Here is a 23,956-nt window from a genome sequence, read left to right as displayed (position 1 = left end):
TGGGCATGGTCAATGTTGAATCCATTTATCACTTCCAGGTCTCTTTCGGCCCTTTAGTTAAACATTATTAATTAAGTACATCTCCTATTTTTTTTCTTTGTGTGTATAATCTTGCATTTACCTGTATTGAATTTCATCTACTAAATTTTGCCCCACTTGCAAATAACGTCTAGGTCCTTCTGTAAAACTTTGGCTTCTTTGTCAGACTCTACTGCCCTCTGCCCTGATACCCCCCACTAAATTAGTATCATCTGAAAGCAGTTAAGAACTGTTGAGGGGGGCATGTGATGTTTGGTACAATGGAGGAAACCTAGCTTTTTGGAGGCAGCTTTAAAAATGGAGGAATTTTGGGAGTTCTAGTTGAGGTCAGAGGACATAGTGATGTCAAGAATTTTGATAAGATGAAGAAGGACTAAGGATGGGGGCATCAAAGATAAGAGGTGGTAGCTGTTGATTAATCTGTGAGAAGCTTGAAGAAACTTTGAAGTATTGAAAGAAACAAAAGAAGCTACTAATAAAATTCAAACAACTGTTCGGTGGGGGGAGGGAAGGGTGCAGCCCTCCCGATTCTCCTGAATCAGGAGAGCTGTACCTGTATATTTCCCCTATTGAAGAATCCCCAACTCTGATTCAGTGCCCAGATTTTTGTTCAAACGTTGCCAAGTATGTGGTTGTATTTCCCATTTGATACTGTGCCATCCTGACTAGCCTTTGCAAAATTTCCAAACCACCTCTCCAATTCAAATCCAGTAAATAGACAACTGAGTTACTGCCCAGTTAGGCAGGTGTCATGGACGATTGCTCTGAAGTTGTACTTGGCAACCAAGAAGCTTGCTAATTTACTTCTTTTAAACATTTACAACACTTGCTGCAAGACTTCCAATTTTGAAAATTTCTGTTTATAGTTTTAGAAATTTGATAGTTATGTCTGAATTGGGAAGAAATCAGTCAGGATTGTGATTCCAAGGTTTCAGGATTGTGATTCCAAGGTTTCAGGATTGTGATTTCAGGGCTTCAGTGCAATATGCCGGCCAATGCCCTACTTATAGGATTCTACGTGAGCTTGGTAATCTCTGGGGAATACATCGAGGAAGCCATTGTGTTAAGTGTCAACCATCAGTCAATGCATATACTACTGGGTGTTGGTCACAGAGTATACAAGCACACATACAGTTTAGCAGCACATTGCCATGTCTGTGTCAAATATCTACTAGTTCAGTACAATTATCTTTCAGTAAGTGCCTATGTAAGGCCAGTACTAATACTCTTAATAACTTACAGTATTGAGAATTTGAGAAAATGCAGGAATGGGTTAGAATTTCGCAGACCATCGTTCGCAGCAAACTACCCAGCTTTCAAGAGAACAGCGTCCACGACGCCACACAACCCTGCCACGGTAACCTCTGCAAGACATGCCAGATCATCGACACAGATACCACCATCACACGAGATGACACCACCCACCAGGTGCATGGTTCATACTCCTGTGACTCGGCCAACGTTGTCTACCTCATACGTTGCAGGAAAGGATGCCCCAGAGCATGGTACATTGGCGAGACCATGCAGACGCTGCGACAACGGATGAACGGACACCGCGCAACAATCGCCAAACAGGAGGGTTCCCTCCCAGTCGGGGAACACTTCAGCAGTCATGGACATTCATCCACCGACCTTCGGGTAAGCGTACTCCAAGGCGGCCTTCGAGACACACGACAACGCAAAATCGTCGAGCAGAAATTGATAGCCAAGTTCCGCACCCATGAGGACGGCCTCAACCGGGACCTTGGGTTCATGTCACGCTACACGTTACCCCACCAGCGAACAAATGTTATCTGTTTTTAATATAATGGGTCATTTGCTGGCTCTCTCTGCCTTCCGGATGTTTCTGCCTCTCTCTCTGTTTTTTTTTTTCTCTTTTTTTTTCTCTGTTTTTTTTCCCTGTTTGTTTTTTTGTGAATGTGTATTCGGGGGTTCTGCAGATGACACCTCTCTGTCTGAACACGGTGATTGCCTTGGCAACGGGCAGTTGCAGAGGCAGTCTGTAAACACCATGTATTATTCAATATGTATAAATGCGTAGGCTTCAAGGAGATCTTGAAACATTTACCTGAGGAAGGAGAAAATCTCCGAAAGCTTGTGAATTTAAAATAAAATTGCTGGACTATAACTTGGTGTTGTAAAATTGTTTACAATTAGAATTTCTAGGTCAGGACTCCATAGATTGTATAATATTTGTGAACTCTATGTTACTTCCTGTTTGTATAACATATTTTCCTCTTTACTTCCAAATATCTTCATAAAATATTTCTTTGTCCGTAAGTGTTTTGCTGAAGAATGAGTTTCAAATGTTTTATTTCTTTTTGTAGTGCTTGGGGTCGGGGGTTGGGGATAAGAAAGCTCTGCCAGTGTCTAGCCATCAGCAGATCCACAGGACTAAGGGGGTGACTTGCTTTTCTCACTTGTTCCCCCAACCCTCCCACCCCATGATGGTGAAGTACAAGGCTTCTGCCTGGCACTTTCCGTCAGTGGAGGATTGTTGATGCAGTGAACTAGGGCAGCAATACATCACTTCAATTCTAATTCTGTTTCCTCCAGAAACCAACAGAAACTTGCATTTATATAGTGCCTTTAATGTAGTAAAACACCCCAAGGCACTTCACAGGAGCGTTATCAAACAAAATTTGACACCGAATCACAAAAGGCGATATTAGGACAGGTGACCAAAAGTTTTAAGGAACGTGTTAAAGAAGGAGAGAGGTAGAGAGGCGGAGAGTTTTGGGAGAGAAAGGCAGGGAAAGCTACTTGGTGACATTTTGGAGGAGTGGGTGGGAGATGTGGGGGGAAGGAAACAATAGAGAAGGAATTGATCATCTTATATAGGAAGCAAATTGAAAAGTGACAGTAATTCAGAAATGCACTGTGCGCAGGTATTCTAGGATCTGCCTGGAAAGCATTTGAACGTGTTCAAATCTGTTGTTTACAATATAATGGAATAGTTCCCTTTATCCGTTACAGAAAGGTGCCTTCATTGCTCACACAGCTGATTGAACGACTGCAAAAAAATGCTGATGTCGTGGAGCAGAACATCTACAAGATTGAGAATGGCCTGCTTCAAGTAAGTTGAATTGGTTGCAAATAGCAGTTGCTTGAATGACCATGTGGCTTCCTTCCTAAATCAGATTCTCCCTGTCTACAGTTTTCACAGGTTACACCCACTTTTAAAGTCTTGCGTTATCGTGGGTGTGTGTGTGTCTGCGTGTTTTCTTTCTCTCATTATCTCGTTGTAGATATTTGCAGGTGAAACCCCACCTTCTATTGTATTATTTCTACTACTGTGAGGTGCTTGGAGAGTACTGGATTTATTGATTTAAAGCCTTAACTTTTTTCCACCCACTTGCTTGTCACTATCAGGTCAGTTTCATAATTTAAAAATGAGTCATCCAATGCTCTGTGTATGATGCATGTACTGATTTAAAGTTAACCCTAATGTAATTTCAATAATTCTTTATGGAGTACAAATTCCAACCATTTCACAATGACATGATTCTTCAGAACCTATATGGGCGGGGGTTCATTTTCTTTGGGAGTGCATTTGTGCAAAATTCTTTTGTTGCAATTTTAAATGCAGTTGTTCATTCACTTGTTTTAAACAAGTTAAGGAATGTGTTAAAAGTAGCTCACAACGGAATCTAACCTGTGGGCCAAAGAATATTAAACCCGTAACAAAAAAACACCGAAAATGCTGAAGACACTCAGCAGGTCAGGCAGCACCTGTGGAGATGAGTTAACATATCAGGTGTGGACCCTTTGTCAAAACCGGTCAATGAGATTACCTTACGTGGAATCTACAGCACAGAAACAGGCCGTTTGGCCCAACTGGTCTATGCCGATGTTTATACTCCACATAAGCCTCCTCCCACACTATTCACTTCTTACCACCCTGCCCCTACATCCCTGTATTCCCTTCTCCCTCATGTATGTATCAAGCCTCCTCTGAAACGTAACAATGCTACTGCTTCAAGAACGCTATGTGGCAGTGAGTTCCACATTATCACCACTCTGCGTAAAGAAATTTCTCCTAAATAGTTTATTTGATCTGTTAGTGGCCATTTTGTCTTTATGCTCCCTTGTTCAGGACTCACCCACTAGTGGAAACAATTTCTCTACAACCACCCTATCGAAACCCTTCATAATTTTAATGACCTCCATCATGTCTCCTCTTGGCCTTTAGAGAAAAGAACTCTAGCCTGCTCAATCTTTCCTGATAGTCGCATCCTCTCAATTCTGGTAGTATCTTTGTAAATCTTTCTCTAGTACTTCAATATCCTTTTTGTAGTATGGAGACCAGAAGTGCACACAGTACTCCAAGTGTGACCTAACCTATATTCAGAATTACAATAAATCTATTGATGGTGTATTTTCTTCAAATCTGTCGTAATTTCAATTGTATCATGAATTCTACAGAAGTAAGACTAACTGGCCTGTAATTCCATGGTTTATCCCTGTGGCCTTTTTCGAAGAGGGGCAACACATTTGCCAGCCTTCAGTCCTCTGTCACAACTTTCCTTGGCACAGAACATTGGACAGTTATAGTCAGAGCTTTCACTATTTCTTCCCTAGTTTCCTGCAGGATCCTTGGATGCAAACCATCAGACCCAAATCATTAGGCCCTAGTCATCTATTTACATCTGAATAACTCCTTTAATCTTTCTTTGGCTAATAACTTCCACTAACTCTTCTCCATCCATTTCTGGTGTTTGTGCAATCTCAATCTTCACCTCCTCTGTGAAAACTGAATTACTTATTTAGTATCTCTGCCATTCCCTCGCTTTCCACTACAAACTTGTCTCCTTCATTTCTTAGTGGCCCTACCTTTACCTTGACAATCCTCTTAATATTAATGTTCCTTTTAGAAAGCCTTTTTATTACTCGTTTTTTGCTCCAGCCCTCTGCCAGTGCACCTCTTTTATTGGTTTGTGGATCTCCTCATGATCGACCCTGGAGTACTTCTGAAAGGTTTACTGTTGATTACCCATAATTACAGCACCGCACTAGTGGAGGAATCTTACTGCATTAGAATCAAGAAAAATCCCAACTTTAATCAAACTAGTCTTTACTTAATTGATCGCAGACTGGAATGAGAAATTCCAATAATGATCACAGATGTGCTTAGAAAAATCTGATAGCACAAACTGAGTTTTTAAAAAGTTTTTGTTAAAATTTGCGATTTCCTCATTAAAGGAGATTGCAGAGTCAAGCATCCTTGTCAAAGGATATTCCCAAATGTGATTCATTTGATTCTTGATGAAGAATTGATGCTCGGGCTTTCCAAGGATTTAAAACCTTATCTTGAATAGGTTTATTTCCATGCTCTTTTATTCATCCTTCTAGGATGTGAAGCATATAGAGGAAGGGAAAGACTTTATGTTCCGTGAGGACACTGCCAAGCTGATCGATGATTCGGAATCAGTACTATCAGGCCTTCAGGATGACGCGCAGACAGCTCTCTCTGAGAAGCATCCGCAGTCTGATATGATTGTAGAAGAGTAAGTGGATCTATTTTGTAATGGTCATTTCATGTAGGAGCTAAATGCAAAGATCAGTCATTCAAATTCAAGATAAATGAATGTAGGCAATTGCTCCTTGGGTTTGTTTCTTCCTCCTCCCCAATTACATTGAATTACATAGAATTTACAGCACAGAAACAGGCCATTCGGCCTAACTGGTCTGTGCCAATGTTAATGCTGCACACGAGCCTCCTCCCATCTTACTTAATCTAACCCTATCAGCATATCCTTCTATTCCTTTCTCCCTCATGTACTTATATAGCTTCCCCTCAAATGCATCTATGCTATTCGCCTCAACTATGTGGTAGCAAGTTCATTCTAACCACTCTCTGGGTAAAGAAGTTTCTCCTGAATTCCTTTATTGGGTTTATTTTCCTGAAGGGGCCAATTTTTGCTGGGGCATGGCTCCAGAGAAGCCAGGAACCCACTGGTATCTCCCCAGTCAGCCTTTCATGACATGTGAGCCTAGACAGCAAATGGTGGAATTTACCATTGGAACGGGAATGCTCACTGATTTTCACCACCTTAGCCTAGTTGCACTGTAGCATCCAACAGGGTCAAATCCAGGAACTTCTGCTCTATATAACCTGGTACTATACTAAGCCATTAGGCCTTTGGGGGAGCTACAACTTCCTTGCTAAAACAGTTTTAATTATTGAGGAATGCTGAATTCCATTTGAGGAAATAGAGGTGGGGCATAGAGGGCAATATATTCCCTGGATTGTGGTTACCATCATACCTTCAGTAAAAAACGAAGTTTCTTTTCAGTATCAAGCAGCTGAAAGAAAGAGTCCAGAAGCTGCGAATCGAACATCATAAGATCTACAATATTACCCGAACAGATGGAGTTCCTACAATCGACTGGTCCAAGCTGATCGATGAAAAACAGGTAAGCACAAAGCCATTTTTCAGAAATCTCTAGACTCCTTCCTGTTAAGACTTCATCATGACAGTTGGTTTTAGACGTGCTGTGGGTGACACCTGTGATTTTGTGGAACAGGGTAAACAAGGTGTCCAGAATCTCCATGAATCTAAACTGGTCTGTTTTAGAAAGTAGCGCCTTTGATCTGATCTGTCATTATCGGACATTAGATGGGTTGTCGATTTCTTAAAAATTAAAGAAGAACTAATCTCCATTCCTACATTGGGATTAGGGGTTACGGGGAGCGGGCAGGAAATTGGACATGAATTTAGATTTGAGGTTAGGATCAGATCAGCCATGATCTTATTGAATGGCGGAGCAGGCTCGAGGGGCCGATTGGCCTACCCCTGCTCCTATTTCTTATGTTCTTATTGCAGATCTGTATACATTTTTTTGTATGTCTGGAAACTCTAAAGTTCTACCCATTGTGTAGAACCTGAGGCTACAAGGTAGTGGTGGGGGAAAAGTGGCTAGTCTCCCATTCTAAAACCACTGGTGTACTGGCACAATATAAACTGTAAGTGAGAAACAACTTCCAACACCCATTATGTGTACAAGGTACAGATGTCTGTGCAAGAGGCTTCCTATGTGTGGCACCATGGAGCAGGGAATGGGTGGTGTTATTGAAATCTACTCATTGGGGATGGATTTCCTTGGGCCTTCTCCTGTGTAATAAATTGGATAGCCAGATAGTGAAGGATAGAATACTTGAGCCTGGTCTTCAGTTGCTTCCAAGCCTTTATTCACAAAGATCCACATTACCCCCTCCACACTCTAGATAAGCTCTCATATAAATGGATACAAGAGAGTCCCCAATTGATATGCACCATCTGAATACATTTAATACTAATTGATATAAATCATATGGATACAATTAACATCCCGGTGTTACTTCGGGGAATCCCCGTTTACGCGCAAGGTAACAGTTGCGCTCTCTCTGTCTGCTGCTCACTGCACTGGTGTCAGTCTACTACAGCAAAGTTACTTTGAAACTCCAACCCATAGTTTATATGTCGGTGCGAGTTGGTGCATTGCTCCTCTAATGGGATAGGTCATCTTGTCACTCAGCTGTTACACATAGTAACACTTCAAACCACAAAAATAATGTACAGTGGATTTAATGAACTGAATCTAGTTGTTGAAACACTCAGACTTGGCACATCTGGGCATTGAATTTTACTGTACTTATACACAGAAACAGACAGGTGGGAGTGAGAAGGAAAAAACTCCACTGAATAAAGATACAACATTCACATATCCGGATTGTTTGGATTTGCAATCCATCTGTTGTTCTAGCCCAGGAAAGTTTTGACGAACTCCATCGAGCCAACGTTCTACAATGAACAAGTTCAGATTCCTCCTATGCATCTTATCAATATCCATTTACTCCTTCAGGCAGAACTGAACAGCCAAGGCTTTGGCAATGAACTACCATTTGTCGATCAGCAATTGGAACACCACCAGCTCTTCCTTAAAGAGGTTGAAACCATTGGGGATCACATCAACAAGAATGAAGACCAGGTAAAGCTAGCAGTTAGCAGGTGAAAGGCTTCTTTACTGCAGCGGAGGAGAAAATCTATGTTATTACAGGACATCACCCGTGCTATACAATCCGTAAAATCTAACTCTCGCACTGCAGAGTAAATATTCATACAGACAGAAGCATTTGTTCCTGGTGTCCTAAATCAGACTAAATCCCTGTTATCTTGTACATCAAGAGTGATCCTTCAGGGATTTTTGCATTGTTATTTAAAATGATGCTAAATAAAATTGAAAACAAAAGCAAAAGATTGCAGATGCTGAAAATCTGAAATAAAAACAGCAAATGCTGGAAACACTCAGCAGGTCAGGCAGCATCTGTGGAGAGAGAAACAGAGTTAATGCTTCAGGTCGATTGTTCGGACTCATTGCGATGAAAGTAATCTCACCTCAGAGTTCAGCTGGTAGTAAGTTATTTGAGCTTTACTCTTGCAGTGTGAAACACCCAGATAAATTCTCCTCCTTTAAATTGTGTAATTGTTCACAGTAGAATGTCTCCCCATTTAAAGCTTTTATAAGGGGAAAGGGCAGCTTTTCAAATGAAATCATCTCCCACAAAATACACTTTCTTATCTCTTAAAGTGCTTTCCTTTCTTCTTTCAACAGGAATACATCAGTGGCGTTCAGATGAAGTACAACAAACTGTTGGTGAGTATGAGAATGGCAAAACTCATTCTAAGCTGTAACAGTCCACATGCCCTCATATGCTGCATGTGACTTAGAATTACATGATATTGCAAATCACCAATATTATAGAATCATAGAATAGGATCTTACAGCACAGAAGGAGGCCATTCGGCCTATCGTGCCTGTGCCGGCTCTTTGAAAGAGCTCTCCAATTTACAATTTTGTACAATTGCCTTTTGAAAGTTCCTATGGAATCTGCCTGCACCACCCTTTCAGGTAGTGCATTCCAGATCTTAACAAACCCTCTGTGAAAAAATTTCTCCTCATTTCCCATCTAGTTCTTTTGCCAATTATTTTAAGTCTATGACCTCTGGTTACCGACCCACTTGCCAGAGGAAACTGTTTCTCCCTACTTGCTCTCTCAAAACCCCTCATCATTTTGAATATCTCTATTAAGTCTCCCCTTAACCTTCTCTGCTCTAAGGAGAACAATCCCAGCTTCTCCAATCTCTCCATATTATCAAGAAGTGAGAAGATGATATCTGAGCTATGATTTTAATGACATCCAGAGAGAGGCTCACTCTTTTAATCCTTTCATAATAATGTAAAGAGCTTGTTCTTACAAAGTGAAATTAATAAGGTATAAAGTTACTATCATTTCCATTATCATTAGATACCAGTTGGGAAGAAATTCAATGCTCACTTGTTTCTATTCTACAGAATGGGTCGCAGCAGCGGCAGAAAGACTTGGGAACCCTCCGTGAGTACATGCAGAACTGTACCAATGAGCTGTATTGGATGGACACGCAGGAAGAAGACCGCTTGCGTTATGACTGGAGTGACCAGAACCTAGACTACAAAATCCGCCACCGCCAGTACGAGGTAACAATGACTACAGAGTTGGGTTTTTAAAAATATTTTTAAAAATTCATTCTTGGGATGTGGGCGACGCTGGCAAGGCCAGCATTTATTGCCTATCCCTGGTTGCCCTTGAGAAGGTGGTGGTGAGCTGCCTTCTTGAACCGCTGCAGTCTGTGTGATGGAGGTTCTCCCACAGTGCTGTTAGGTAGGGAGTCCCAGGATTTGGACCCAGCGACGATGAAGGAATGGCGATACATGTCCAAGCTAGGATGGTGTGTGACTTGGAGGGGAACTTGGGAGGTGATGGTGTTCCCATGGGCCTGCTGCCCTTGTTTTTCTAGGTGGTGGTTGGGAGGTGCTGTCGTAGAAGCCTTAACGAGTTGTAGCAGTGCATCCTGTAGATATTACACACTACAGGCACGGTGTACCGGTGGTGGAGGGAGTGGATGTTTCAGGTAGTATATAGACCCTCTAATTTGACACTGAAGTGCTGACCTGAAATGTCACTCTCCACTGGGTGAGAAGAAATGATTGCAGATAACAATCAGATAATAGCTGATTTAAAAGTATTGTTGCTTTATTTCTTATTGCAGCTTAACTGTGGAGACTGTCCAATGCTTTTAACTCATACTCTAGTTAGAGTTGTCTTGGCTCACCTCAGTTTAGTAGGTCCTACCCCTCTCCAGATTAGCTCAAATAACAGATGGGATAGCAAGTCTGTCATGTCTTCCACACGCCTCTGGGCAACCTGTAAAATGGGAGTAGGCAGCAGGTGAATAGCAGCTTAGTCCAATCACATTAAAAACAGTTACCCTAGCAGGGTAGCAGGGTAGCAGGGATGAGAGTCTACTTGAAATGACTACACAGAAACCTTTGTTCATTACTTAAAGTATTTTATCTCTTTCGTCTCTCTCTTCAATATCTGTGGGTCACACCCCATCCTTGGCTGAGAGGACAAGCAAGTGACCGGCTCACATGTATTGGCCAGTACTGGTCTGACGCTGATCAGTCGGTGAGAGTGGCCTGGGGTGTCCCTTTAAAACTTTCCTCCCACCTTGTGGGAACCATTGGCCTTAGTTTTGTGCCTCTATGCAGTGACACAGCTAAGGCAGGTAACTCACTGTGTGAGTGATTGCAGGCATGAGTTATGGTATAGTTCAAAGGAATTGACATATTGGTGTAAGAGTGGAACTTTGCCTGAGTAAGAGTGGAACTTTGCCTGAGTAAGAGTGGAACTTTGCCTGAGTAAGAGTGGAACTGTGCCTCTAAGAGTGGGCACTATAAAGAAGGAAACGGAGAACTTTGGCATAAAAGATAATCTGCCTGAAACCTTGTTTATGTGTTACAGAGCTTTGTGAGCCGACATCTGGAAGCTAAAGAAGCTGCCATCACCAAACTTCATGATGACGGTAACGAACTGTTACAAGCGAAACACCCAGGCAAGAACGCTATTGAGGTAATTTGGAGAACCTCAGTGACACTCTTTTAAAACCAGGCCTGTTACTGCATCAACTACCAGGCTTTATAAAGCCAATAGAACAGCCCTAATATTATGTTGTATAACAGACAGAAACATGCGCCCCCTTTCACTACCAACCCAAAACAAGTTTGAGCAAGTTATTATCTTAATGGCGAGAAACTGGAAAGTACTGCAGTACAAAGGGATCTGGGGGTCCAAGTGCAAGAAAATCAAGAAGTTAGTATGCAGGTGCAGCAGGTGATCAAGAAGGCCAATGGAATGTTGGCTTTTATTGCTAGGGGGATAGAATATAAAAACAGGGAGGTATTGCTGCAGTTATATAAGGTATTGGTGAGACCGCACCTGGAATACTGCATACAGTCTTGGTGTCCATACTTAAGAAAAGACATACTTGATCTCGAGGCAGTACAAAGAAGGTTCACTCGGTTAATCCCGGGGATGAGGGGGTGGACATATGAGGAGAGGTTGAGTAGATTGGGACTCTACTCATTGGAGTTCAGAAGAATGAGAGGCGATCTTATTGAAACATATAAGATTGTGAAGGGGCTTGATCAGGTGGATGCGGTAAGGATGTTCCCAAGGATGGGTGAAACTAGAACTAGGGGGCATAATCTTAGAATAAGGGGATGCTCTTTCAAAACTGAGATGAGGAGAAACTTCTTCACTCAGAGGGTGGTAGGTCTGTGGAATTTGCTGCCCCAGGAAGCTGTGGAAGCTACATCATTGAATAAATTTAAAACAGAAATAGACAGTTTCCTAGAAGTAAAGGGAATTAGGGGTTACGGGGAGCGGGCAGGAAATTGGACATGAATTTAGATTTGAGGTTAGGATCAGATCAGCCATGATCTTATTAAATGGCGGAGCAGGCTCCTGCTCCTATTTTTTATGTTCTTATGTAAAACCAGTTTCATTAGTCAAGTTTTAAACATTTTCTTTCTAACTCACCTGAGCTTTCCCCTTTCCGCCCTGTATGATTTTTGTAAAATTAGAGTTTATATATAGATATAGGAGTACGTACTGATTTGCCATACTGAATTAATTTTAATAAGTAGATTAACAATTCCCTACTATGTAGAATAACAATTTTATCCAAACCACTGGCTGGACATTTATTGTTACAGTTGCTTACACATTCTCAGAATATTTTAAGTTTGCGGTCTTTGTATTTTAGTTTGGTCATTTTTTCTGGCAAAGTTAATCATCAATGAAAGAACTTGCCTTTATAGAGTGCCTTTCATGTCCTCAGGATGTCCCAAAGCGCTTCACAACCAATAAATTTCTTTTCAAGTATAGTCACTGTTATTTTATAGGCAAACGCAGCAGCTTACCCTGCTTATTGGTCACTAATTTCTGAGAGGGGTCCTTTAACAGGCGTTAGGCCCCTAATTTACATATTGAAGGGGCCTTTCATGTCCTCAGGATGTTTTAGCGTCTGCCTGGGACGCCGAAAAAGTGGGCTCCATGAATTTGGCAGTGGGACCAACACCATCGCAGATTGGACCCAGGCCTTCCCCCAGTGCTAAATTGGAATGGTTTATACCTGTTTTACGCCTGTGAGACAAATGCAACGCATATTAATTTCTCGTGTATATAAAAATAGTCCTGCCGTCATCTCACTCATTCCTCTAATGAGAGGACTGCATTAAGTTTGTTGTTGTCACCAAGAATAAACTGTTACCCTCTTCATCATCAAACTATTTTTAAGATGGGTTAAATGGAAGACCTGTGGTTTTTATAGTGATGCTTTCTTTTCCTTTTTTTTAAAAAAAAGGTATGTTAAAAATGTCTTGTGAACTTACGTTACTTCTGTTTTAAAATAATTCCACAGATGTGTCAGAAAAGTAGGACTGAATTTTGATTACATTATTGTAACTCCCTCCCTCAGGCTCACATGGAGGCTGTGCATGCTGACTGGAAAGAATACCTCAACCTGCTGATCTGTGAGGAGAATCATCTCAAAAATATGGATGACTACCACAAGGTAAAAGGGATCCGGATCTCTGGGGGAAAAAACCCACAAACGCTGAACCCAATAAGCTTTATCCCAGTTGGGAAGTAAAGACACTGATTTTAATTTTTCATTTTCTAAGATCTGATCTACAGGGTGATTATTGTATTTCCAACACTGTGGTAGTTGGAGTGTATCTTTTTTGAGCATTACAGGCACCTCTAGAGCTATTAGTTGGCTATAACACAAGATCTGCTCATTTGCACAATATCAAAGTGCTCCCAGAACACAACAAATGAGCAAAGGGTGCACTATCTGATACCAGCAACTCTTAAAGGGTGGTTGCATTAAAGATTGTATCGGTTAAATTGCTAGTTTGACTTTTCTCTTTCAAGGCTGTTTTGCAGCAACTTGCACACATCCTGAAAAATTAGTAAGAACTTACTTTTTAAAAAAACACATCATTGATTTAATTAAATGCTTTTGCTCCAAGAATCTCTCCTTTGAAATTGAGTCAATCAGGGCGATTAGCAGGCAATAAATAACCACTTAAAGAACAACAATATTAATGGGTATAGAGAATGAGTGGGGAAACAGTATTGAGCGGGTAGCTCCAATGAGGAGTTAGAATCTACACAGACACAATGGACCAATTGTCCTCCTTCGGCACTGAAATTTGGTTTTACTCCAAATGCTAGGTCAGTATATCCATGTTATGTAATTGATTTCCTTCATCTTAAGCAAGTTTTTCTATTGAGAGACTTTATGTTGTTCACAATTGTTTCATACAAAGTGTAGCTTTCTTTTGAAACGTAAAACTTTTCTAATTGACCATCGGACTTACTGTTTGGATCAAGCATAACACCCGTGACAAACTGGTATAAAACTCTCAGTTGTTGATCAGTAGCTGACCTGTTATACTCAGTTTGTACAAGGTTTCAATTGATTAACTTAAGTCAAACTATTCTTGGTGTCTTCCCTCAGTACAATTCAGTTACTTTGTAGTTTGGAATGGTTGCTGTAGAATGCCAAGCTATTGCCAATTTTTCTACTACATATCCTGCAAAATATCTACAAAATAGTTCAATGTAAACCTGCTATAAGCAAATAGGCCAGTGACTCTCCTCCAAAAGGCTGTTGAGGCTAGGTTAATTGAAAATTTCAAAACTGAGATTGATAGATGTTTGTCAGGTAAGGGTATTAAGGGTTACAGAACCAAGGCGGGTAGATGGAGATAAGATACAGATCAGCCATGATCTAAATGAATAGCGGATTAGGCTCGAGACACTGAATGGCCTACTCCTGTTTCTGTGTTCCTCTGTCCAAGCTTGCTAAATCACTCACTGTTCACAAAACTTTTGCTGGGAAAGCCTGCTGATCTACAGTCAGAAATGCAATAGTGAGGTGGTTCTGCAGATCGTTCATCAAACCTTCAAAAAATCTTTTAAAAAAATCAAATAGCTGTTCCTGATTCCAGAACATCTCCTCAAATCTGGTTGCCGGTCACAAAGACCATTTAAAAAAAAATTGAGTGCCTACTTCCAGTTGTCCCAAAGAAGGTGCAACAGTTTGGAAGAATATTTGCTAAAAAACAATTTAAATTGTAAAAGATTTTATTTTTTTTCCTCAAAGCTAATTCAATGTGATATTCCAAGCAAAGAGGTACATCCAGAGCATCAAGCAAAATTGTAATTACCTGAGGTTGTGTGCAAAGGTAAAGGATGCCTCCTTAGGGCAGTGGGCAAGCAAAGGAACTTGATGCAGAGCTGCTCCCATGCACTGACATATTTGCACCATTACATTATTTTACCTCATGATACAAGAATGCTGGTGCACTGAACTGGCATTTAGCTACAGGCTACAGGAAGGGATTTCTATTCCACTGGCAGATCAAGTGATCAATGTGAAAGTGGATCTTTGCTATACAGAGGTCAGGTTATTTATACTTTACTTTGGGAGTTGATGATACTCTAGCAACGTAAAAGCACCCACAGTATTTTATTCAGGTGCAACGTGTGCACAGTGTTGTGTGGTTTTGTACCTTGAAACGTGTCCATTAGGGTTGAGACAACAATAAGTTGTGCAAACTTACTTTTTTAATTAGGACTCTTCTACCTATCAGAGAGAAGAGGTTTTTGTGTCATTTGCCTGGGCTGGATTCCAGCTAAGGTCCCAGAGGTAAAAGCCACTGCATTATCCAGTCTACACCCGCTGTCTGATTAATCTATAACTAGACATAAATAGGGAAGTAAAAGAATCCTGAGCCAACAGTTAATACCATTATTAAAGACACAGCTCCCCTGTTGCCAGGATTGTGTTACAACCTGACAACTCTCCAATTGCTGTGGTGTCAAGTTGGAGAAATGACTGGAAAACCAGACCAGGTATTGACAATAAGAAAGTAATTGTCCTCTTTTGATGTTTGTCTCTTTCAAAATAGTTTTATACCTGCCAGTTTTTCCTCTTTTGATTCCTTCTGATAGGATGACACAATGGTTCAATATCCTGGTAAAGGAGCACCTGCAGAACAGAGTAATACATTATGTGCCCACTCCGTGAACTGAGTCCGTGCAGATAGCCACAATCCGTTAGTGCAGCTCCCGTTGAGGGTGTTTACACGAGTAAATGCCGTATGCCCACTTTTAATTTCAGGAGAGTAACATATGCCTATCTTTCAGCTGCTGTAAACAGCAGGTTATGCTTCTCCCCATGCTGCCACTAGTGGACGAGAAAGAGGAGTTTCCATCTACCGTACTCCGAGGTGGAGCTCCCGTCCACTGGAGGCAACACTGGGTGAGCAGGGGCTGATGTGATAGGAGTCCGTTCCCGTCCATTACTGGCAGAAGTGAGGCAGGAGCAGCCCTGAACGGAGGAGGGTGAGGGAAAGGGGACCAGGAAGAAAATAGATGGCACTAAAAGGGAGAGGGAAAAGGCTCAATTGGATGGCCATAAAGGGGAGGAGGAAGGCGGCAGAAGCGGAGAGCGCTGCTTTGGGGATAGAGGAGGAAGGAGAATGCCAGCATTAACAGATGGAGTGGGAAGCGAGAGTGTCAGTATTTACTGAGACAGAGTTGAGAGGAAGGGTGCCATTGCTAACTGAGATGGACTAGGGAGGGAGAGTGCCAGCATGAACTGAATGGAGAGGAGAGGGGGGGAAAGACAGAGAGCTAGCTTGAGCTGACAGTGTTAAAAGGATAAAAGGAGCCAGCTTAAATGGGGAGGGGGGAAGGGAAGAAGAGTGGAAGCTTGAACTGGGTTGGAAGGGAGAAGAGTATGAACTTGTTCAGAGATGTGGGGGAAAGGATTGGGATGGGGGGGGAGATGTGTGAGAGTGATTATTGAGGTAACTTTTGGAGAACTGATGTTCTGGTTGGTTTGTTTAAATTCTAAATATCACTTAGATTTTTAATCTAATAAAAGAGGAAAAATATCAACCGTGGGGTAGAGAAGTGCTTAAAATGAACCTGGATACATAATTTTTAACTTTTAAAAATTCAAAACTACCCAGGGGACCATGCATCTGGAACCCCCAGGAGATGCGCCACCAATTTTGTGCCTTCATCATTTGAAATTTCTCTTTCAGGCTTTCATGTATTTATGTTTGTTTGTCTCCAAAATGAGTGAAAGGATGTTGGATATACCTACAGGTGAAGCCATAAAGCCCATGCAGCTACTTGTTTTCGCGATGTCAGGCTTATAATCAGGACCGTTCATGAGTTGTCCGCTCTTTAGGAGCTGTGTCAGTTATTTGAAGCTGCTGGTCAGCCTTAAATCGTTTTTTGGATTGGCTTGTGTGCTCCTTGGACTCACTGACTTCAAGAAGTGAAAGGAAGGAAGGCTTGTTCCTCCTGGCACCCATATGCAACATGGTTGAATGGGCCATTCAGAAGAGTCCTTGGGGTTGTAATGGCTTTGGGTTCAGTTCACTTCTCTGCAAGTGAGTTTTCTCTTTAAGCAGTGTGATGTTTGGTGTAATTTGCAAGATACCCACTCCGACAATTGTCATTAAAGAATACAATACATTCTACTGCAAAATGCACCAAATGAAGTGGTAAAAATGAACATTTTCTGGGGAAGTATACCTTAGAATCGCCTAGGTGTCCAGTAAAGCCAGTTCTAAAACTATCAATACACAACTAGCTCGCTGTACTGCCCCACAGAATAAGCTCCCACCGCTCATTTTTTTTTTTACCTTGAATATGTGCAGAGCTGAGTGTTTAATTCTTTCTATATTATTAACAACCTAAATCCCTAGCTTCCTAGCCAACAAAATGGTGAAACTAGCCCATTGTCTCCATCTAGCTGTTACAACAATGTAAACTAACATCTTTTACCCTGTTTTTTTAATCCTTCAGTTTTACAAAGATGCAAAGGACATGCAGGGTCTTCTCAAAAAAGTTGACAATGATCTGGATCAGAAGTACAATCCGGAATTCAAGGACGAATTCCAGCTTCAAACTCTGCTCCGTGACTTAGATGTAAGTACAATCCGACTTCATTGCTGGAAAGTGACTGGAGTTGAGAATGAGTGATCCACATTTTCACAACTACACGCCCAGCCTGTGTCAAATTGGACTCTATATTATTTTTACTCTGAGAAGCGCTAGGAATTGAAGTTCTGCGGTGAGTCCATGCAATGTTCTTGTAGTGGCACAATATAGTCAGCCCTGTTGGCCTCAGGAATGTGGGGTGACTTGTGCTGGTCTCTTGCCAAGGGAGAGGACTGCCATAAATACAGGAAATCTTTAAATGATGAGTCCCTGGTCTTGAAATCCTTCGAGCCCCGTCCTGCCCCCAGAAATGTGTTGGAGCGGATCTTCCAGCCGCTAGTCTGACCCAGAGTTGGCCCCATTCCAAATCTCGAGGATGGGGTGGGCCATTTATGGCGCTTCTTGGGCACCTGTGCTCCAGAGGGCCAGGAATATTGGAGTGGCATCTTGTCATTTCGGCTGAAGAGTTAAATTTGATGAAACAAAATTGCCACAATGTCTATGTTGCCGTTTTCCTATAGGTAATAGATCACTGCAGCCGTTTGCCATTAGGAAACTGGCATTTCACCCCTACTTCCTAGTTGGTACACTGCGTTCATTTGCATCATGCAAATTCGTTGAGTCGTGTCAAGACAGAAGTGGGTGGGTGCAAAAAACACCAGTCCGTTGCCGCAGAAATTTCCCAGTGTTAAAAACAAAAGGGGCAAAGACGCGACGGAACCATGTCCCACCTCAAAATCCAGCCCCTGCTTAACTTACGTCCATGCCTTCCCAGGCCTCAGAATATCAGTGCCCCGGTAATAACGTGAGACATGTGGTTTTGTTATTGAATCTATTCCCAAACTTGGCAAAGTTCAGACCTATTGAACAACCAAAGCTTAGATAAATCTCTGGTTTAGAGCTCACATTGGAAGTCAACCATAGCCAAGCTCCAATGGAATTGCAGGTAATCATTGTTGGGATTTGTACTGATGTGAATGTTCTACCACTAAACATTTGTTGCTTTAGATCAGTAAAATGGGAATCTTCAGTCGACAGAATCGTTGGTAAATATTGTTTGGGGGGGGGGAATCAAAATGCCACAATAATTGATTCAAGGCAGTAGTCAAAAGTGTGCACTTATTTTAGGTTTCAACGTTGCAGTAAAGGCTTAAAGCTAATTTTTCTGATTCCTTTAGTGGTGACGTTGTGACATCATGATGCACGTGCAACAAAGATTTCAGTTAATTTTATTTTGTTTAAAATTGTTACTTTATCCCCAGGAGGGGCAAGGAATCGGAGATTCTTTATTTGGCAATTTCATTATTGTTTTCTTTTTGGGCCTGGTAAGATTGAGCATTTTAGGACCTGAGCATCAGTTGACCGTGTTTACATTGTAATCTGCAATGTGAGTCAGAAGCCAGCAGGGGTACTGAAGATAAAAAGTTGGGTCTGGAGATTGGTTCGATTTTCCAGCACCCTGTTTACACAATATCTTTAGCATCAGCACAAAGCGGAAACCACTTCACAGCGATGTTAAGGGCACTGTGCGTGTGCACTCAAAGCCTCCTATGTTCCACCCTCCATAAACTTGAGCTCATCCAAAACTCTGCTGCCTGTATCCTAACTCGCACCAAGTCCCGTTCACCCATCACCCCTGTGCTCGCTGACCTACACTGGCTCCCGGTCCGGGAACGCCTCGATTTTAAAATTCTCATCCTTTTTTCAAATCCCTCCATGGCCTCTCCCCTCCCTATCTCTGTAACCTCCTCCAAGCCTACTACCCTCCAAGATTTCTGCACTCCTCCAATTCGCGTCTCTTGTGCATCCCCGATTTTAATCGCTCCACAAGTGCCATCAGCTGCCTTGGTCCTAAACTCTGGAATTCCCTCCCTAAATCTCTCCTCCTCTCCACCTCTCTCTCCTCCTTTAAGACGTTCCTTAAAACCTGGCTCTTTGACCAAGCTTTTGGTCACCTGTCCTAATATCTCCTTATGTGGCTCGGTGTCAAATTTTGCTTGATAATTGCTCCTGTGAAGCGCCTTGGGACATTTTACTATGTTAAAGGCGCTATATAAATGCAACGTTGTTGTTGTTGTTAATGATGGTTTCTGCTTCACCTGCTGCAGGACCAGGACCGAGCTCTGGACAAGTACGATGATGCGGTGAAAACCCTGAAGAAACGCAGCCACCAGGTGCTGCCTCTCAAGTACCGCCGTGCAAACCCTCCCAAACCCGTCCCAGTGGAGGCACTTTGTGACTTTGATTCGGAACAAGTAAGAATTTCCCTGTTTAAATTGTGCAGCGTTTACCTCCTTGCTCACGGTGTGTGTTTGCTCTCACTTGCTTGGTGAAGGAACTAAAATCCAATCATCCTAATTGATAGTTAAGCTCACACCTATTCAACCAGTAGTGTTTTAATCTTCTAAATCAGACATTTAATCATATCTGACCAAACGTTATTTTTTTTGCCATTTTATCGAATAATTTGGCTTTGCTGCCTGATTTGCTTATTTTGGATTAGAAATAAATAAATTGATTTGGTTAAGGCAAGAATACAGGAAATTCTGTAGCAAGTACTCAACGCTACAACTTGTCAAATATTGCAGCAAATATTTTCATATTCTCTCAACTACAGATGTACTAATTATGTGTGTGTGTAAGTCAGTGGTGCTCTTGTATTCAAAACTTTATCTGATTGAGGATAATAATAGATTTACATAGTTGTCATTTTGAACATGCTCTCCTCAATGATGTTTTCATCTTAATGTTCAGTTAACATGGAAACATCAACATTGTTTTTAATAGATTATCAGATATAAGCTTAGGAGGTTCAGCTGAAAACCAAAGTCATTTGAATTAAGGTAGAAAAGTAATTGCATAAAAATATACCTTTCCCTATGATCAACTGATGGGAAATGTTTTTTTGTGGATGCTACTGTTGTGTGTCCTGGCAAAGAACGATTGCAACTTCACTCTCTGCCCACATTAAGAACTGAATTAAAATGGTAGTCAAGACCAAGGTTCAATGCAATCTTCCTAAAGGAGTCTAATTGTAGACTTCTCCATAGTTGTCCTTTGCTATTCCTCAATTTTGCTTCCAACGGGTGGGAATTACTCCTTCAATTGAAATGTTCTCAATTTCACCACTTTTTCCCCTTTGGTACGACCTTCAACTGCCAGACTGGAAGCTGACAGTGGAGTTGTCAACAAATTAGGTTATGCGATCATTTGTTGGGCAGTGCCCTTTCAATCAGGCAAGACTGCTTACATCTTCTCTCCTAGGTGGAACTCATTACTGTCAAAAGCTGCACCACCCAGTGTAATTATAATCACCCAAAATGCCATCCAGCTGCAAATTCATTTTCAGGCAGGAAATTGAATATCAAATTGTTCATTTTGTTTGTTAGGCTACGAGGCTGAGTGTGGAATAATCCAGTTAGCTGGTTATCAGGTTGAGATATGTGGCCCTCTTATATTACAGGAGCATTTGCATTGGAAGCAGCTCCTAAATTAAGTCTGTTCCCACCGGTGTCGAATCTGCCCCATTTAAATAGTGGTGTGGATTTGGCAGCAATGGACAATTAGGAAATTTGCAAGATGACGTGAATGCAACTTCAAAGCAAGTCTGTATGGGTCAGCAATGCTAAAAGCGCATGGTGGGGGCAGGTTGAGAGGCCAGTCTGTCCGTGAAGAGAACCAAGCGGCAAAAGACGGCAATGCCGCCGGTGAGAACCACTTAGCTTGGACATCAGAGGCATCCAGTGCAACCTCCATCTTCAAGGAGAGTTTTGGTGACAGATTTGCCATTGGAAGCAGCAGATTGTCTACCAGCATATTGATTGGTGAATTTAATGTGATGTGGAGAGCAGGGAGACTAAAGTATTGCCCCTGTGGAATGTTAGGTGTTTTAAAGTGATTTGGGAAGTGAATATTTGTTAGCAAATCATTTTTTTGCCTCTTCTGACAGATCCAGATCCAGCGTGGGGAGAGGTACACACTAAATAAGAACATCAATGGAACCCACTGGGAAGTGTCTGATACAACTGGTCATAAGCAGAAGGCTCCTGCTGTTTGTTTTATAGTCCCTCCAACTGACCCTGAGGCCGTAGCAATTGGAGATGAGTAAGTCCTAAAAACATCCTCCTAGAGCATATCCAAAAGGTTTGGTAAGGGAACATAAATGGTCCTTTATCTGAAATATGTGTTCAATTTCCCAGCGATGTACAACGGAGGTCAATTTTCAGAGGGCCTGCCTGCGCTCGGGGGCCGTGGCCTGCCTGCGCTCGGGGGCCGTGGCCTGCCTGCGCTCGGGGGCCGTGGCCTGCCTGCGCTCGGGGGCCGTGGCCTGCCTGCGCTCGGGGGCCGTGGCCTGCCTGCGCTCGGGGGCCGTGGCCTGCCTGCGCTCGGGGGCCGTGGCCTGCCTGCGCTCGGGGGCCGTGGCCTGCCTGCGCTCGGGGGCCGTGGCCTGCCTGCGCTCGGGGGCCGTGGCCTGCCTGCGCTCGGGGGCCGTGGCCTGCCTGCGCTCGGGGGCCGTGGCCTGCCTGCGCTCGGGGGCCGTGGCCTGCCTGCGCTCGGGGGCCGTGGCCTGCCTGCGCTCGGGGGCCGTGGCCTGCCTGCGCTCGGGGGCCGTGGCCTGCCTGCGCTCGGGGGCCGTGGCCTGCCTGCTCTCTTGACTGAGATAATGCATTGCACGAGACAAACAAAAAGGAAGGGAGAAATATTAACAAAAATGAGGGGGGCTAGGAGGATGGTCTTAAGTTATTTAATCGCTGAAATTTGTCGGATCTATTCCATATTCAACAATCCACCATCAAGTGAATCTTCTGATTCAAATTTATGGTAAAGAGTTGATATTTTCATAGTTTTAAATGTAGCAATTTCCTTACTCAGTGTTCCGGAGTTCATATACTTCTCACTGTTACCTTCTTTCTCCCCCAGCATCACTAATCAGTACAACGGTGTCAAACAGAAGAGCAGCAGTACCAAGAATGCCCTCCAGAAGCATTGCAATGAGCTGAAAAAAGTCAGCAAACCAGGTTTGTGTTTTAACAATCCTGTGGGGGTAAAGAGAAGCAGTTTTTAGAGGGTTCAGGGCAATAGAACAATTTTTCCTTTTTGCATCAGCATTGGCATCAAGTGGCCTCAGGTCAGATGTACAGTAAAGCTTTCTCTACTCAGACTAGTTTCTCTAAATGTATGAAGTTTCTTTCTAAAACTAGTTGTCCCTTCTCCATAATATCCTTTCACTTTTTTTAAAAAAGCATTTTTTTCCTTCTTTGGGAAATGGAATTCTGATTTCATAAAAGTTTATTGTACTTAAAGGGACTGGGTTTTCATCTGAGTTTAGTGGGGGGTGGGAATTCTAACCTGCTAAAAGCGGGGGATACTCTACAGACCTTCATTATCTCCACCATCATAGGAGATAAGGGAGAGGAACTGTAGAGTGTCCAGTGCTATGAAATGACAGGGGAGAGGGTCTGTAGAGTGTCCAGTGCTATGAAATGTCAGGGGAGAGGGTCTGTAGAGCATCCAGTGCTATGAAATGTCAGGGGAGGGGGTCTGTAGAGCGGCCAGTGCTATGAAATGACAGGGGAGAGGGTCTGTAGAGTGTCCAGTGCTATGAAATGACAGGGGAGAGGGTCTGTAGAGTGTCCAGTGCTATGAAATGACAGGGGAGAGGGTCTGTAGAGTGTCCAGTGCTATGAAATGTCAGGGGAGGGGGTCTGTAGAGCGGCCAGTGCTATGAAATGACAGGGGAGAGGGTCTGTAGAGTGTCCAGTGCTATGAAACTACAGGAGGGGGGAATCTGTAGAGTGTCCAGTGCTATGAAATGACAGGGGAGAGGGTCTGTAGAGCAGCCAGTGCTATGAAATGACAGGGGAGAGGGTCTGTAGAGCAGCCAGTGCTATGAAATGACAGGGGAGAGGGTCTGTAGAGTGTCCAGTGCTATGAAATAACAGGGGAGAGGGTCTGTAGAGTGTCCAGTGCTATGAAACTACAGGAGGGGGGAATCTGTAGAGTGTCCAGTGCTATGAAATGACAGGGAGAGGGTCTGTAGAGTGTCCAGCGCTATGAAATGCCAGGGGAGAGAGTCTGTAGAATGCCCAGTGCTGTGAAACAACAGGGGAGAGGGTCTGTAGAGTGTCCTGTGCTATGAAACAACAGAGGAGAGGGTCTGTAGAGTGTCCAGTGCTCAAATGACAGGGGAGAGGGTCTGTAGAGTGTCCAGTGCTATGAAATGACAGGGGAGAGGGTCTGTAGAGTGTCCAGCGCTATGAAATGACAGGGGAGGGGGTCTGTAGAGTGTCCAGTGCTATGAAATGACAGGGGAGAGGGTCTGTATAGTGTCCAATGCTATGAAACAACAGGAGAGGGGGTCTGTAGAGTGTCCAGCACTATGGGAGACAACACTACCTATGAATGTTTAATGTTGAGTGTTGCAAATTAAAACTGAATGACAGAATGTTTAAAAAGAAATGGTGAATGTTGGAATTCTGAAATAAAGAGAGGAAATGCTGGACTCTGGTGAAGAATTACACC

General features: G+C 42.7%; 1 protein-coding gene across 1 annotated transcript in view; it reads left to right on the top strand.

Moving 5' to 3' along the window:
- Positions 1-23,956, top strand: part of ppl (periplakin) — a 59,583-nt gene that overhangs the window by 15,260 nt on the left and 20,367 nt on the right. Inside the window, exons 2-13 of the mRNA XM_068003334.1 lie at positions 3,016-3,115; positions 5,392-5,546; positions 6,336-6,456; positions 7,885-8,010; positions 8,635-8,676; positions 9,376-9,537; positions 10,865-10,972; positions 12,882-12,977; positions 17,300-17,422; positions 19,543-19,689; positions 21,384-21,538; positions 22,355-22,452. Of these exons, the coding sequence (XP_067859435.1) occupies positions 3,016-3,115; positions 5,392-5,546; positions 6,336-6,456; positions 7,885-8,010; positions 8,635-8,676; positions 9,376-9,537; positions 10,865-10,972; positions 12,882-12,977; positions 17,300-17,422; positions 19,543-19,689; positions 21,384-21,538; positions 22,355-22,452 (1,433 nt within the window). The remainder of the gene's footprint in view (positions 1-3,015; positions 3,116-5,391; positions 5,547-6,335; positions 6,457-7,884; positions 8,011-8,634; positions 8,677-9,375; positions 9,538-10,864; positions 10,973-12,881; positions 12,978-17,299; positions 17,423-19,542; positions 19,690-21,383; positions 21,539-22,354; positions 22,453-23,956) is intronic.

Source organism: Heptranchias perlo, chromosome 22 (assembly GCF_035084215.1).
Source record: "Heptranchias perlo isolate sHepPer1 chromosome 22, sHepPer1.hap1, whole genome shotgun sequence".
Classification (NCBI taxonomy): Eukaryota; Metazoa; Chordata; class Chondrichthyes; order Hexanchiformes; family Hexanchidae; genus Heptranchias; species Heptranchias perlo.
The sequence above is the reverse complement of the archived record's forward strand: the minus strand, read 5'-3'. Positions and strand labels throughout refer to the sequence as shown.